This window comes from Mirounga leonina, unplaced genomic scaffold (genome assembly GCF_011800145.1).
Source record: "Mirounga leonina isolate KUSES-001 unplaced genomic scaffold, KU_Mleo_1.0 Mir_98, whole genome shotgun sequence".
NCBI classification, from domain to species: Eukaryota; Metazoa; Chordata; class Mammalia; order Carnivora; family Phocidae; genus Mirounga; species Mirounga leonina.
The window spans coordinates 7,174,042-7,186,532 of NW_023270921.1; the positions used below are offsets into that span (position 1 = coordinate 7,174,042).

Below are 12,491 nucleotides of genomic sequence, written 5' to 3' on the forward strand. Positions count from 1 at the left end.
AAGATAGTTTCACTTCCTCGTTTTGTAGTTGGAGAAAAATGCGGGTCAGAGCGATGAGTTTCAGATTTCTCCTGCATGTGTGAGTTGAAATGTGAAGTGAGAATGGAAAGGATGGTGCCCAGTTACAATATAAATTTAACCTCTGGAGCTTATGCTAGGTGAATTACGGGTGATTGAGGTGTGTTGGAAATCTTGCCCTTAGGGCAGTCGGGATCTTCTGTGGATGAAAGCCTCTCTACGTTCAGTTCACTTATTTCGCGTTTACTGTTAGGCTCCTATGTATGTGGAAGATACCTTCGAAGACGAGCATATATTTGCGATTTTTAAAAGCCAGTATGCTCCCTTGCTTTAGAAAATCGTTGCAGGTCCAGACCATTACTTGACATCACAAATGTCTCTACTTGAGATAAAACTAGTAAGTTTTGGCACTAGCTCTTCTGAATTTTGCTTGGAATGGCTTTCAACCTTCTATTACAGCCTTTAGTCTTTTAAGAAGTTATTGCAGTCAGAGGGAATACAAAATTTCCATCCTTGCAAGTAAATTAAAAAACTACAAGGAAGCTTAATATTTGTGTTTCCATTTACCCAGTACTTGCCATGTTTCTTAACAAAGTAGCAATAGATAAAGGATCAAAATATTGTATGGCCCAAGTTCTTCAGTTGGTGTTGCCATAAATAACTGATTGCTTTAGAATATAACACTGTTTTACTTAGAACGTGCCTTCATATAGCAATTCTAGTTTATTTAGATGGCGTTACCTTACTGAATTCGCATTTTAGGTTTAAAATTTTAAAACATAGTGACAACATTTAAACTTGGCATTCCACCTAATGGTGTTATTCCCCGGAGTAAAATGTATCAGAATGAAATTTTCTTGTGCATTGAGGATTTTGATTCCCTTTCAAATATTTCTTAGCCTGTTCTTTCCCTCAGGCGAATGGTTATCCGTTGGGTAGGAATATGAAAACTGGTATTTTACAATTGGTAGCCTGGCGTATCTCTTGTGCATGCATTTATTAAGAACAAATGAAGCAGATTGTAATAATGTAAGACTGGTGTGCCTTTCTTCTGCCCAGCCAAGTCAGATTACTTTTGTTATTGTTAAATCCTTTCTAAGTTTTTGTACTTCTAACGGGTAGAAAAGTAGGCAGTTCTTTGTTCTTTGCTGTTCTCAACTGACAGTCTGCTAAGGGTGCATCAGAAGAGTTGGTAATGTTTCTTGCTGACCTATTTCGCAGTAGTTCTTTTTTCTTGTAATTTTCACTATTTTAGTACTTTGCCTTGAAAGTAAAAGGTAAAGGTTAAAGTTTTTATAGGTTTGTGAATTGTGTATGGTTCTTAGAATGGATGGGGCAATGTTAAAGGATGAAATTTAATATAAAGCCTGAATTTGTGACAAACCAGTTTTTTTTTGCAGTTTAATACAATTACCTCTTTGATCTTTCAACATTTTGTAATTAGATTTTTTTAAATGATATTTTAGAATTCAGATATGCATTATATGTTCATTTGCAAAGGGAGAGAATTGTTGGAGTAGGTGGGTTGAAAAAGTGTGCACTGACCCCCCCCCCCTCAAGTTAACAGCTAGTGGGAAAAACCTTTAGTTGCAACACTGTCCTTCCAGCAGTGGAGTTAAATTTAGACTCAGCAGTTGTAATCTCACTTGTAGTTGGTGATCACACTGGTGTTAATTAGGTTTATATGTTTTTAAATCTCAAAAATCAGCTTTTTCCTTTTTTTATTTAAGCATTTTTGGACACCCTGTTTGTCCTTGGTGGGGAAAGCTGAATTGCAAGCCAGGTGATAATGGTAAAGAGCTAGGAATAATCTGCACATGAAGAGGGGGCTTTATAAAACAGAAAATCAAAAAATTTCACAGGTTGTGGCCTTAATAAATGTCTTTAGATGACTTTGATAGATTTCTGCTTTTGTCCTCTGGCAGTCAATCATGTAATATTGTTAGCTGTTCAGCTTGCTGTGTTTCAGTTATTTAATAATTATTTTTTAGAGATTTATTTGTTTTAGAGAGTGCGAGTGAGGTGGGGGGAGGGGCAGAGGAGAGAGTCGCAAGGAGACTCCACAGTGAGTGGAGCCCCATTTAGGCTTGATCTCACAATCCTGAGATCAGGACCTGAGCCCAAACCGGAGAGTCAGCCGCTTAACTGAGCCACCCAGGTGCCCCAGGTATTTAATAATTATTAAAGTAAATTTTAGGGGCGCCTGGGTGGCTCAGTTGTTAAGCGTCTGCCTTCGGCTCAGGTCATGATCCCAGGGTCCTGGGATCGAGCCCCGCATCAGGCTCCCTGCTCAGCGGGAAGCCTGCTTCTTCCTCTCCCACTCCCCCTGCTGTGTTCCCTCTCTCTCGCTGTCTCTCTCTCTCTGTCAAATAAAATCTTTAAAGTAAATGTTAGAGATGGTTCAGAGAAAGGGGCTTCCTAGATGGGACAGACTTCTACTTTGTAGGGATGTCATCCTTGGTGGCTGTTAATTTAAGTGGCTATGTAACGGCATCATTGTGTATTTGTATAGCTCTTTTATGTTCTAGTGTTTTTGTTTATAAAGAGAACTGAAGCTCTGAAACCCAAATAGTTGTCTAAATTATTTTGTAAAGTTTGTGTATCTACTAGGGGACTGTAGACCATTATTTGCTAGCTATTTCCTTATTCAAAAAAGTTCGAAAGATTCAGAATTTGGAAGGTATATGAGTGTGACTACTTTTCAGGCTTTTTTAGGCTGTGCCTCGAGTATAGCCTATGTGGATTCTCTGAGCTTGCTCAGTACTGGCTCATCTATATATGGAGGCATGGAATTTTTATTCTTTGGGTTGTAATCCAGTGTTATCTAACTTACTTTGCTTTTTTACTTATTTTATTGCTCACACAGTTCCATTTTTGGCCCTTGTGTCCTTTTAATGGTCCCCCGTTTTTGTTTTTTTTTCTTTTTAAGCATTTTCTTTATCGGGCATTTAAGGCTCACCTTGTATTTTGCCTTTCCCAGCCCTAGAGTCAACTGTTTCTCCAAGGAGCTACCACAAAGAATTTTGAAGGGAAGTGACAGGTGGTAAATGTGAATAGTTTAGAAAATAGATTGAACAGTGATGGTGATACAAGCGAGTGCATAGGCAAGGGGGAAGGACAGAGGGACAAGCAGACTCCCTGCTGAGCAGAGAGCCTGACTCCCAGACTCTTGGGGCTCAATCCCAGGACCCTGAGATTATGACCTGAGCTGAAGTCAGACAGTCAACTGAGCCACCCAGGCACCGCATTGAGTTAAATTTTAATATGTGATATATGAAGTGAGGTTCATTTTCTTCCCTATATATGGATGTGTAATTGTTCCACCATTTGTTGACCAGAGTATCCTTTTTCTGTTGAATTATCTGCACTTAATGTTGAAAATCCCAGTTGTCCATTTATGTGTGGTATATTTTATAACTATTCTGTTCCGTGGATCTATTTGTTTTTACACCTAGACTATTTTAAAAATAAATGGCAATATCTGATGTTTTTATGTATACTAAAAACACTTCTAAACATGTTGAAGAGCATACAGTACATATTCAGCAACTGACTTTTCATTTTAATATTGTTTTTGAGATCTATTTCATGCTGACTTTGACTGCTATAAATAGGATGACTTTATGTCTTGGTTTCCCAGGGACAGTCCTAATTCACTCCAGTTAACCTGACATAATTACAAATAGTACAGCTTTTTAATCTTTTAAGTGCCTCATATAATTATCTTAGATACAGGTTTGAATGATATGCATAAAGTGCAACTTAGTCCATCTCCTGTTTGACAGACACATAGGTTGTTTTAGATTTTAGATATAAGGTAGCAGTTAATTTCTCAGTTTATGTCTTATGTACATGGGTGAGTTGCTGTGTATAAATCTAGAAGGGAATTGCTAGATTCATTGGAACATTTTGGATTTTATTAGATAACTGCAGAATTGTTCTTCACTGTGGTGGGAGCAGTTGACACTCCCTTCAGTTTCACAGGTCCTCTTTTCCCAACTTCCTTGCCAGTGTTTGATACTGACTGATAATGTATACTTTATAAGATTTTATTTATTTATTTGCAAGAGAGAGACAGAGAGCCCTAGCTGGGAGGAGAGGGAGAATCAGGCTCCCCATTGAGCAGGGAGCCATAGTATCAGGACCCTGAAATCATGACCTGAGCTGAAGGCAGATGCTTAACCAACTGAGTCACCCAGGCGGCCCATATATTGACTGGTATTTTAATACTTCGGGGAATTTTCCGTGAGAAGTGATAGATTTTATCTTTTTAATTTTTTTTTTTTTTAAGATTTTATTTATTTTTTGACAGACAGTGAGAGAGGGAACAGAAGCAGGGGGAGAGGCAGAGGGAGAAGCAGGCTTCCCGCTCAACGGGGATCCCGATGCGGGGCTCGATCCCAAGACCCTGGGATCATGATCTGAGCCAAAGGCAGACGCTTAATGACTGAGCCACCCAGGCACCCCTAAAATTTATTTTTATTTTTATTTTTTTATTTTTTTTAAAGATTTTATTTATTTGACAGAGAGAGACATAGCGAGAGCAGGAACACAAGTGGGGGAAGTGGGAAAGGGAGAAGCAGGCTTCCCTGCGGTGCAGGGAGCCCGATGTGGGGCTCGATCCCAGGACCCTGGGATCACGACCTGAGCCGAAGGCAGACGGTTAACGACTGAGCCACCCAGGCGCCCCCCCTAAAATTTATTTTTAAGGATTTATTTAGAGCATATGCAAGTGCAAGGGAGTGGCAGAAGGAGAGGGACAAAGAATCTCAAGCAGACTCTGCACTTAGTGGGAGACCGCACTTAGTGGGAGACCGACTCCAGGCTGGATCCTGTGACCCCGAGATCATTGATTTTGCCAGAGTAAGCTCTACTATTAATTCAGGTGGATTATGGTTGCCCTTCATGCTTCCCTGCTCTTGGAACATAAATGCTCACAGCTTTTTAGACTCAGTTATAGGAAGCCCATTTAACATTCTTCGTGAACTTCAGCAAAATTATTGATGGAAATTTCTTTAAAGTTGTCATGCAGTCTAGTAACTTGGGATTAAGTAGGCATTTTGAAATTTGAGTATTTCAGAAATCTGAAAAAAAAATCAGTGATTGTGTTCATCTGTGAGAGATCGTTGACATTTCCATTGAATGTTTTTTAGAATATTTATTGATGATGTTATGTGCTTTTCAAAAAATAGGTAAGAAAAGGATGAGAATTACACTTTTCATTCCATGTAGGCAACTAATCATTGTTGCCGCAAGTTTTTTTTTTTCTGTACTGTACCTTAATCACGCTTTCATTGTTTGCTCGGAGGGATCTGAATGCCAACACAAAATGGTACTGTTGGAAAAATGATAGTATTACAAGCCAAAAGTGAATTCTTTCCTAAAGTTGGAAAACTTGAATAAAGTATTCTGATACAACCCTTTCAAAAAGGAAAGTAAATAGATATTTAAGACCAATTTGAAGGTGAAACTAAGAACTTTTTAGGAGAATGCTTAGCTCTTAGACCTTAGCCCTGAAAGTTCTGAGAAAGTAACCAAATGGGGCACCTGGGTGGCTCAGTCGGTTAAGCTTCTGCCTTCGGCTCAGGTCATGATCCCAGGGTCCTGGGATCAAGCCCTCCATCGGGCTCCCTGCTCAGCAGGGAGCCTGCTTCTCTCCCTCTGCCTACCTCTCCGCCTGCTTGTGCGCTCTCTCTCTTCTCAGTCAAATAAATAAAATCTTAAAAAAAATAAGGTCAACCTAGAAGTTCTCTGAAAAGTTAGTGTTACATTAAGTGCTTGGGCGTCTATAATCCAAGGTACTCTGTACACAAATTCTTACAGGAATCCTATATTTTAGTACTGCTAGCAGAGTACTTAAATAGTCTTCTGGGGACAGAGAAGGGTGGAATGTGGAAATGCTTTCTTTAGAGTTAGTTAATAATTATACTAATAGTAATAACAGCTGACATTCAGTGCTTGCTATTTAATAGACAATTCTTAAGTTATTTCAGTTTTATAGATGAGAGAACTGGGGGCACAGATTGTTACTACCCCAGGAGCATAGCAAGTGAATGATGTGGGAGAATTTTTCACAGTGAGAATTGGTTAAAGAAAATTTGGGGGGGGTTCTTTTTATTGCATCTCAAATACTTTCTCACTGTTCTAAACTAGAGCACTCAGTTTTAGATTTGCCTTAGACTTGGATGGTTCAATGAAAACTGGTAAACTGAAGGTAATGTTTAGTATCTTTCCCTCCTTAAGGATTTCTTTTTCTTTTTTTAATTTTATTTATTTAGGGAGAGTGCGCACAGGCACTTGCAAGCAGGGGGAGGGGAAGGGCAGAGGGAGAGAATCTCAAGCGACCCCGCACTGAGTGGGGAGCCTGATGCCGACCTTGATCTCACGACTCTGAGATCATGACCTGAGCCAAAATCAAGAGTTGGATGCTTAACCGACTGAGCCACCCAAGCACCCCTGAAAGCATTTTTTATATAGAATTTTGGAGGCATAATTTACAAATGATGCAATTATAGAATATAAGGATTCACCTTGAAAAGTCTATTGTATATTTATAATCATTACCCTGAGAAACAGTTGACCCTTGAACAAGAGGAGTTTGAACTCTGGGTCCACTTGTACATGGATTTTTTTTTTTTTTTTTTTAAGATTTTATTTATTTGACAGAGAGAGACACAGCGAGAGAGGGAATACAAGCAGGGGGAGTGGGAGAGGGAGAAGCAGGCGTCCTGCCAAGCAGGGAGCCTGATGACCTGAGTCGAAGGCAGATGCTTAATGACTGAGCCACCCAGGTGCTCCTGGATCTTTTTTTTTTTAAAATAATACAGAATGGTGCTGGAAATGTGTTGTCTCTTTATGATTTTCTTAATATTTTCATTTCTCTAGCTTTATTGTAAGAATACAGTATATAATACATATACAAAATATGTATCTTTTGACTGTCACTGGTAAGGCTTCTGGTCAGCAGTAGGGTATTAAGTTTTTGGGGAGTCAAAAGTTATATGGATTTTCAACTGTGGGTGTGATGGGTGTCTGCCCCTAAGTTAGGGGATGGTATTTAAGGGTCAGCTTTACATACAGTTCTCTAACCCCTCTCCCTCTCCAACCCCCTCTCCCAGTTTCCCTATGGGCCTTTCCAGTCACCTCCCTCTCAGGCAAGTACTTTCTCATTTGTAACACCTTAGGTTACTTTTCTCTTGGGCCTTTTCTTAGTCATTAAAGAAACAGTGTTGTGTCTGTTATCTTAATCTAACTTCTGAAAAACCTGACAAATGGATCATCAGAAATCCATTTTTGCTTGTATAAAATTCTAATCTTTGTGTGCGAATGTTGAATGAAAGAAAACTACTTCTAGGGGCGCCTGGGTGGCTCAGTTGTTAAGTGTCTGCCTCTGCCTTCTGCTCAGGTCATGGTCCCAGGGTCCTGGGATCAAGCCCCACATCGGGCTCTCTGCTCCACAGGAAGCCTGCTTCTCTCTCTCCCACTCTCCCTGCCTGTGTTCCCTCTCTGGCTCTGTCTCTCTCTGTCAAAGAAATAAAATCTTTTTTTTTTTTTTTTAAGATTTTATTTCTTTGACAGAGAGAGACACAGTGAGAGAGGGAACACAAGTAGGGGGAGAGGGAGAAGCAGGCTTCCCGCTGAGCAGGGAGCCCGATGTGGGGCTTGATCCCAGGACCCTGGGATCATGACCTGAGCCGAAGGCAGATGCTTAACGACTGAGCCCCAGGAAATAAAATCTTTAAAAAAAAAAAAAGAAAAAAAATATTTCTATTCTTTGTCAGACACAAGTTTTTGGGGCTAGAAAGTTACATAAGAAATGGTCTCTAAAGAAACATTTAGGAAGAAGCTTGCATTCTTTTTTCAAAATGTTTTATCTGACCTTGACTAATGTAGAATTCTTGAAATTTTTGGCTGTTTTAATTTAGAAATCAGTCTTTTTTTTTTTTTTAGCAGTGAAACAATAGTTTTTTAAATCTTTTTTATTTTTAAAGATTTTTTTATTTTATTATTTATATGACAGAGAGAGAGAGCGAGCGAGAGAGGGAATACAAACAGGGCAGAGTGGGAGAGGGGAGAAGCAGGCTTCCCGCTGAAAAGGGAGACCGATGTGGGGCTCGATCCCAGGACCCCGGGATCATGACTTGAGCTGAAGGCAGATGCTTAACGACTGAGCCACCCAGGTGCCCCTATAGTTTCTTTTTAATAAAATGCTGTACATATTTAGTCACATGGAATGTTACTCTTTTTCAGTTTTATTGATATGTAATTGACAGGATTATTTTATTATTTTTTTGACAGGAATATTCTTTTTATTTTATTTTATTTATTTATTTTTTTAAACAATCTTTTTTTTTTTTTTAAAGATTTTATTTATTTATTTTGAGAGAGAGAATGAGAGACAGAGAGCATGAGATGGGGGAGGGTCAGAGGGAGAAGCAGACTCCCTGCTGAGCAGGGAGCCCTATGCGGGACTCGATCCCGGGACTCCAGGATCATGACCTGAGCCGAAGGCAGTCGCTTAACCAACTGAGCCACCCAGGCGCCCAGGAATATTCTTTTTAAATAGTGCTACCATTTGCCTTCGAATTCATTGGTCCATATTATAGAAGAGCTAAAAGGAGAGACTTTAAGAGCCAGGGCTTCTACTTTAATGAAATCATAAAGTGCTTGTAGTATAAGTGTAAGCCTTAGGAGGCTGCAAGGGTATTTGAGGCAGCGCTGATGACTGACATTAAAACTTATAACTTGAGTAGCAGACTACTGAAAATTTGGTTTCACCATAGCTATTGCATGTTTCTCAAGTTGAAAATTTCAACCCCAAATAAAGTACCATCTATTTGGAAAAAAATAAAAAATGCTAATTGAGAACCTAAAATATTGAATTCTATTAAACCATTAAGATAATAAAATATTGGAAACTTGATAAATGATACGGGTTTTAGTATTGGTTTCAGAATTAATAACTGTTAAGAAAAGTCCACAAATGAGGGGCTCCTGGGTGGCTCAGTTGTTCAGCGTCTGCCTTCAGCTCAGGTCATGATCCCGGGGTCCTGGGATCGAGCCCCGCATCAGGGTCCCTGCTCAGTGGGAAGCCTGCCTCTCCTTTTGCCACTCCCCCTGCTTGTGTTCCCTCTCTTGTTATGTCTCTCTCTGTCAAATAAATAAAACCTTTAAAAAAAGAAAAATCCACAAATGAGATGAAGATCAATTTAGCATATAAATGTTTAGGTTTACTTTTTTCTTGGCTTTAGGGGGACCTGAAATAAAATATTTATAATGGTATAATCAAACCAATAATGATCTTTCTTTATTCTTTTAATTTGAATTATATAGGTAATCTCGAAGAATGGGAAAAGAGAAGTTCTAGAGGTCTACAGATTAAAATTTTTCTTACCTTTGATATATAATCTAGAGGATTTTTATTATATTGCATAGGAATATTGGATGAGGAAGTAGTATTTGGTAAAATGATTTTTAGTAATTTATCTTATAATGAGACTACTTGGCAGTATCAGAGAATGCAGTTAGGTTGATAATACTGGCCTCATAATGACATTTGTAATATTGACTGGGAAATAAGAACAGGTAGTACTCAAGAGAAGCGAGTGCAACTAGAATAGAAAAATAGGGGTTTACTTAATGTGTATTGTTTTCTTTGATTTATCTATCCTGTTGTGTAGATTCCCTTTAAAAGATTGCTTTTTTTTTTTAATTGTGCAATGTTTAGCATTTTTTTTTAAAATTTTTTAAAAAAATTTATTTATTTGACAGAGAGAGACACAGTGAGAGAGGGAACACAAGCAGGGGCAGTGGGAGAGGGAGAAGCAGGCTTCCTGCGGAGCAGGGAGCCCGATGCGGGGCTCGATCCCAGGACCTCAGGATCATGACCTGAGCCAAAGGCAGACGCTTAACGACAGAGCCACCCAGATGTTAGTGATTTTTGAAGAGAGTAGCTAAGTCCTTTTAAGAAAGGAAAATTTATACGGAAACTAATATATAAAAAAGTGCAGTTCTGGTTTAAATGAAGGAATGGGATATATTAAAAACTTGAAAATCGCAGGCTAGATGACTGTTAATATTTTCTGGTGTCCAACTGTAACTTTGAAGTTCTGGAAAATTTAGGATCATTAAGAACATATGAAATTCGGTTTTTTTTTTGGAGTATGAGCCACGGAAGAAAGAGAACAATTTCTCATTCTGCATTAGTCTAAGTACATTAGTTTAAGACTTAAGATCCAGATTCTTGTTATTGATGCTCTCTTAACCATACCTGCAGGTAAACTACTCTCCAGTATGACTGGGAAGGTATTATTGATCTAGTGCCTGCAATCTGGAGAAAATACAGACCGGCCTTGAACTAATTTCTTAGGTTTTGGTGAAGAATAATGCAGATGCACTAGATAAGGATAAATAAATCTCCACAAATTGTTCAGAATGGACCAGTCTGTTTTGCCCATCCTTTGAGGAAACTGAAATAAAATTTCTTGCCTTTTATACTGTAATTGATCTGTTCATGTCTCTCCGTTTGCCTGTGTGTTTAACTTCAGGATGATTTTATCTCCTCAAATGAAAAGTTGGATTATCTCATGGCAAATATTTTTTCCAAAAAGTTTTATTTTGTTAATAACTGACAGTAATTGAGGACTTACTGTGTGCCAGCTGCCTTTCTTAATACACAAAGATACTAAAGATACTAACTTTAAATCATCATGATTTTGGGGCACCTGGGTGGCTGAGTCGTTAAGTGTCTACCTTCAGCTCAGGTCATGATCCAGGGTCCTGGGATCGAGCCCCACATCGGGATCCCTGCTCGGCGGGAAGCCTGCTTCTCCAAGACTCTCCCACTCCCCCTGCTCGTGTTCCCTCTCTCGCTGTGTCTCTCTCTGTCAAATAAATAAATAAGCTCTTAAAAAAAAAAAATCATGATTTTGAGGTGCTGAGATCATTTTGTTGAGTAAAAACATTGTGTTTAGTTCACCCATTTTCAGATTATTTTTGGTTTCATCATAAAGTAAGCTTAAAATTTTTAGGTTTTGTGGTTCTCTGTTAAAGATACAAAAAATTTTCCTGATTTAGTTTGACTAAAAATGTGATCATATGTGCCTGTATGTCAAAGCTTATCACCCTTGAATCTAATATTGCCACAAATAAGAATGTGTTTGGGAATCTTAGAACTGGAACACTCTTGAGTTTAAAAATAGAGAAGTTATGATAGGGTGCATGCTGGAAATATGTACCTTTGACGTTCTTATATTCATTTTAAAGAAATTGACTGTTGGGAATAATGAATTCTTTATCGGCAGTCCCCTCTGCCCCAATTCATCTCCTTGCAATAAATTTGACTAAAAATCTCACCTGATCTGTGTGGGGTTTATTTGTTCTTATGGTCTTTATTTTTTAAAACCAAGAACTGTTGACGTGCCTTGTCTTACTTTGAGTTGGTTTTAGTTGAATGATTCAGTTTTCTCCCCTGCTGCTTTTCCCCCTTGTACTTGATATTTCAGGTTGAACATATTTGACTTTTTTTCCCCCAGGTTGAATTGACCAAAGCAATGGTTATGGAGAAGCCTAGTCCCCTGCTGGTCGGGCGGGAATTTGTGAGACAGTATTACACGCTGCTGAACCAGGCCCCAGACATGCTACACAGGTAAAACATCGTTTTTTATCCTGCATCTAAAGTTTTTTTTAGCATGTAGGTACTTAATACTTTAGAACCTCTTATGCATCATGCACCTTGTAGGGTTGTTGCATATAGTGCTTGGTACATAAGAACCAGTGAATGATTTCTGTTAAAATTTTAATTTTATTTTTAAGATTTTTAAAGATTTATTTATTTGAGAGATCGTGCGCGTGCACATGGCACTAGCAGGGGGAGGCGCGTGCACATGGCGCTAGCAGGGGGAGGTGCTGAGTGTCCAGCCCATGGTAGGACTATCCCACAACCCTGAGATCATGACCTGAGCTGAAATCAAGAGTCAAATGCTTAATTGAGCCACCCAGGTGTCCCTAAAATTGTAATTTTAAGTAGAATATACAAGTAGGGGGCGCCTGGGTGGCTCAGTTGTTAAGTGACTGCCTTCAGCTCAGGTCGTAATCCTAGGGTCCTGGGATCGAGCCCCGCATCGGGCTCCCTGCTCAGCGGGAAGGTTTCTCCTTCTGCCTCTCCCTCTGTCTCTCCCTCTGCTCATGTGCTCTCTCTCTATCTCTGTGTCTCAAATGAATAAATAAAATCTTTAAAAAAAAATGTGTTGAAGACTATTCCCGTAATAATATTTTTGTGGTGTTGTGCTTTTAAAAATTGGGGAAACTTCAGTGGAAATGGTATAGGCTTTTAAATTGAGTTTATGAAATAAACATGGAAAGCTTTAGTAAAAACCATGTTTACAATTGTTCTCTGTATATGCAAACATTTTTTACCTACTGTCTTTTAGCTTTTTTACTTGGTAATCTGGGATCCTCTTTAAGGGTACTAC

The 12,491-nt window shown here is 38.9% G+C and overlaps 1 protein-coding gene across 4 annotated transcripts in view; it reads left to right on the plus strand.

Annotated features, from left to right (window-relative positions):
• The window catches only part of LOC118006685 (ras GTPase-activating protein-binding protein 1), a 32,000-nt gene that overhangs the window by 1,284 nt on the left and 18,225 nt on the right, over nucleotides 1-12,491 (plus strand). For 3 of the 4 annotated variants that reach the window (XM_034999440.1, XM_034999441.1, XM_034999442.1), the window contains exon 2: nucleotides 11,553-11,665. In XM_034999440.1, coding sequence (XP_034855331.1) covers nucleotides 11,571-11,665 — 95 coding nt within the window. In that variant the 5' untranslated portion in view covers nucleotides 11,553-11,570. Of the gene's footprint in view, nucleotides 1-6,964; nucleotides 7,173-11,552; nucleotides 11,666-12,491 lie in introns of those variants that run through there. The other variant, XM_034999443.1, reaches the window with a different exon arrangement.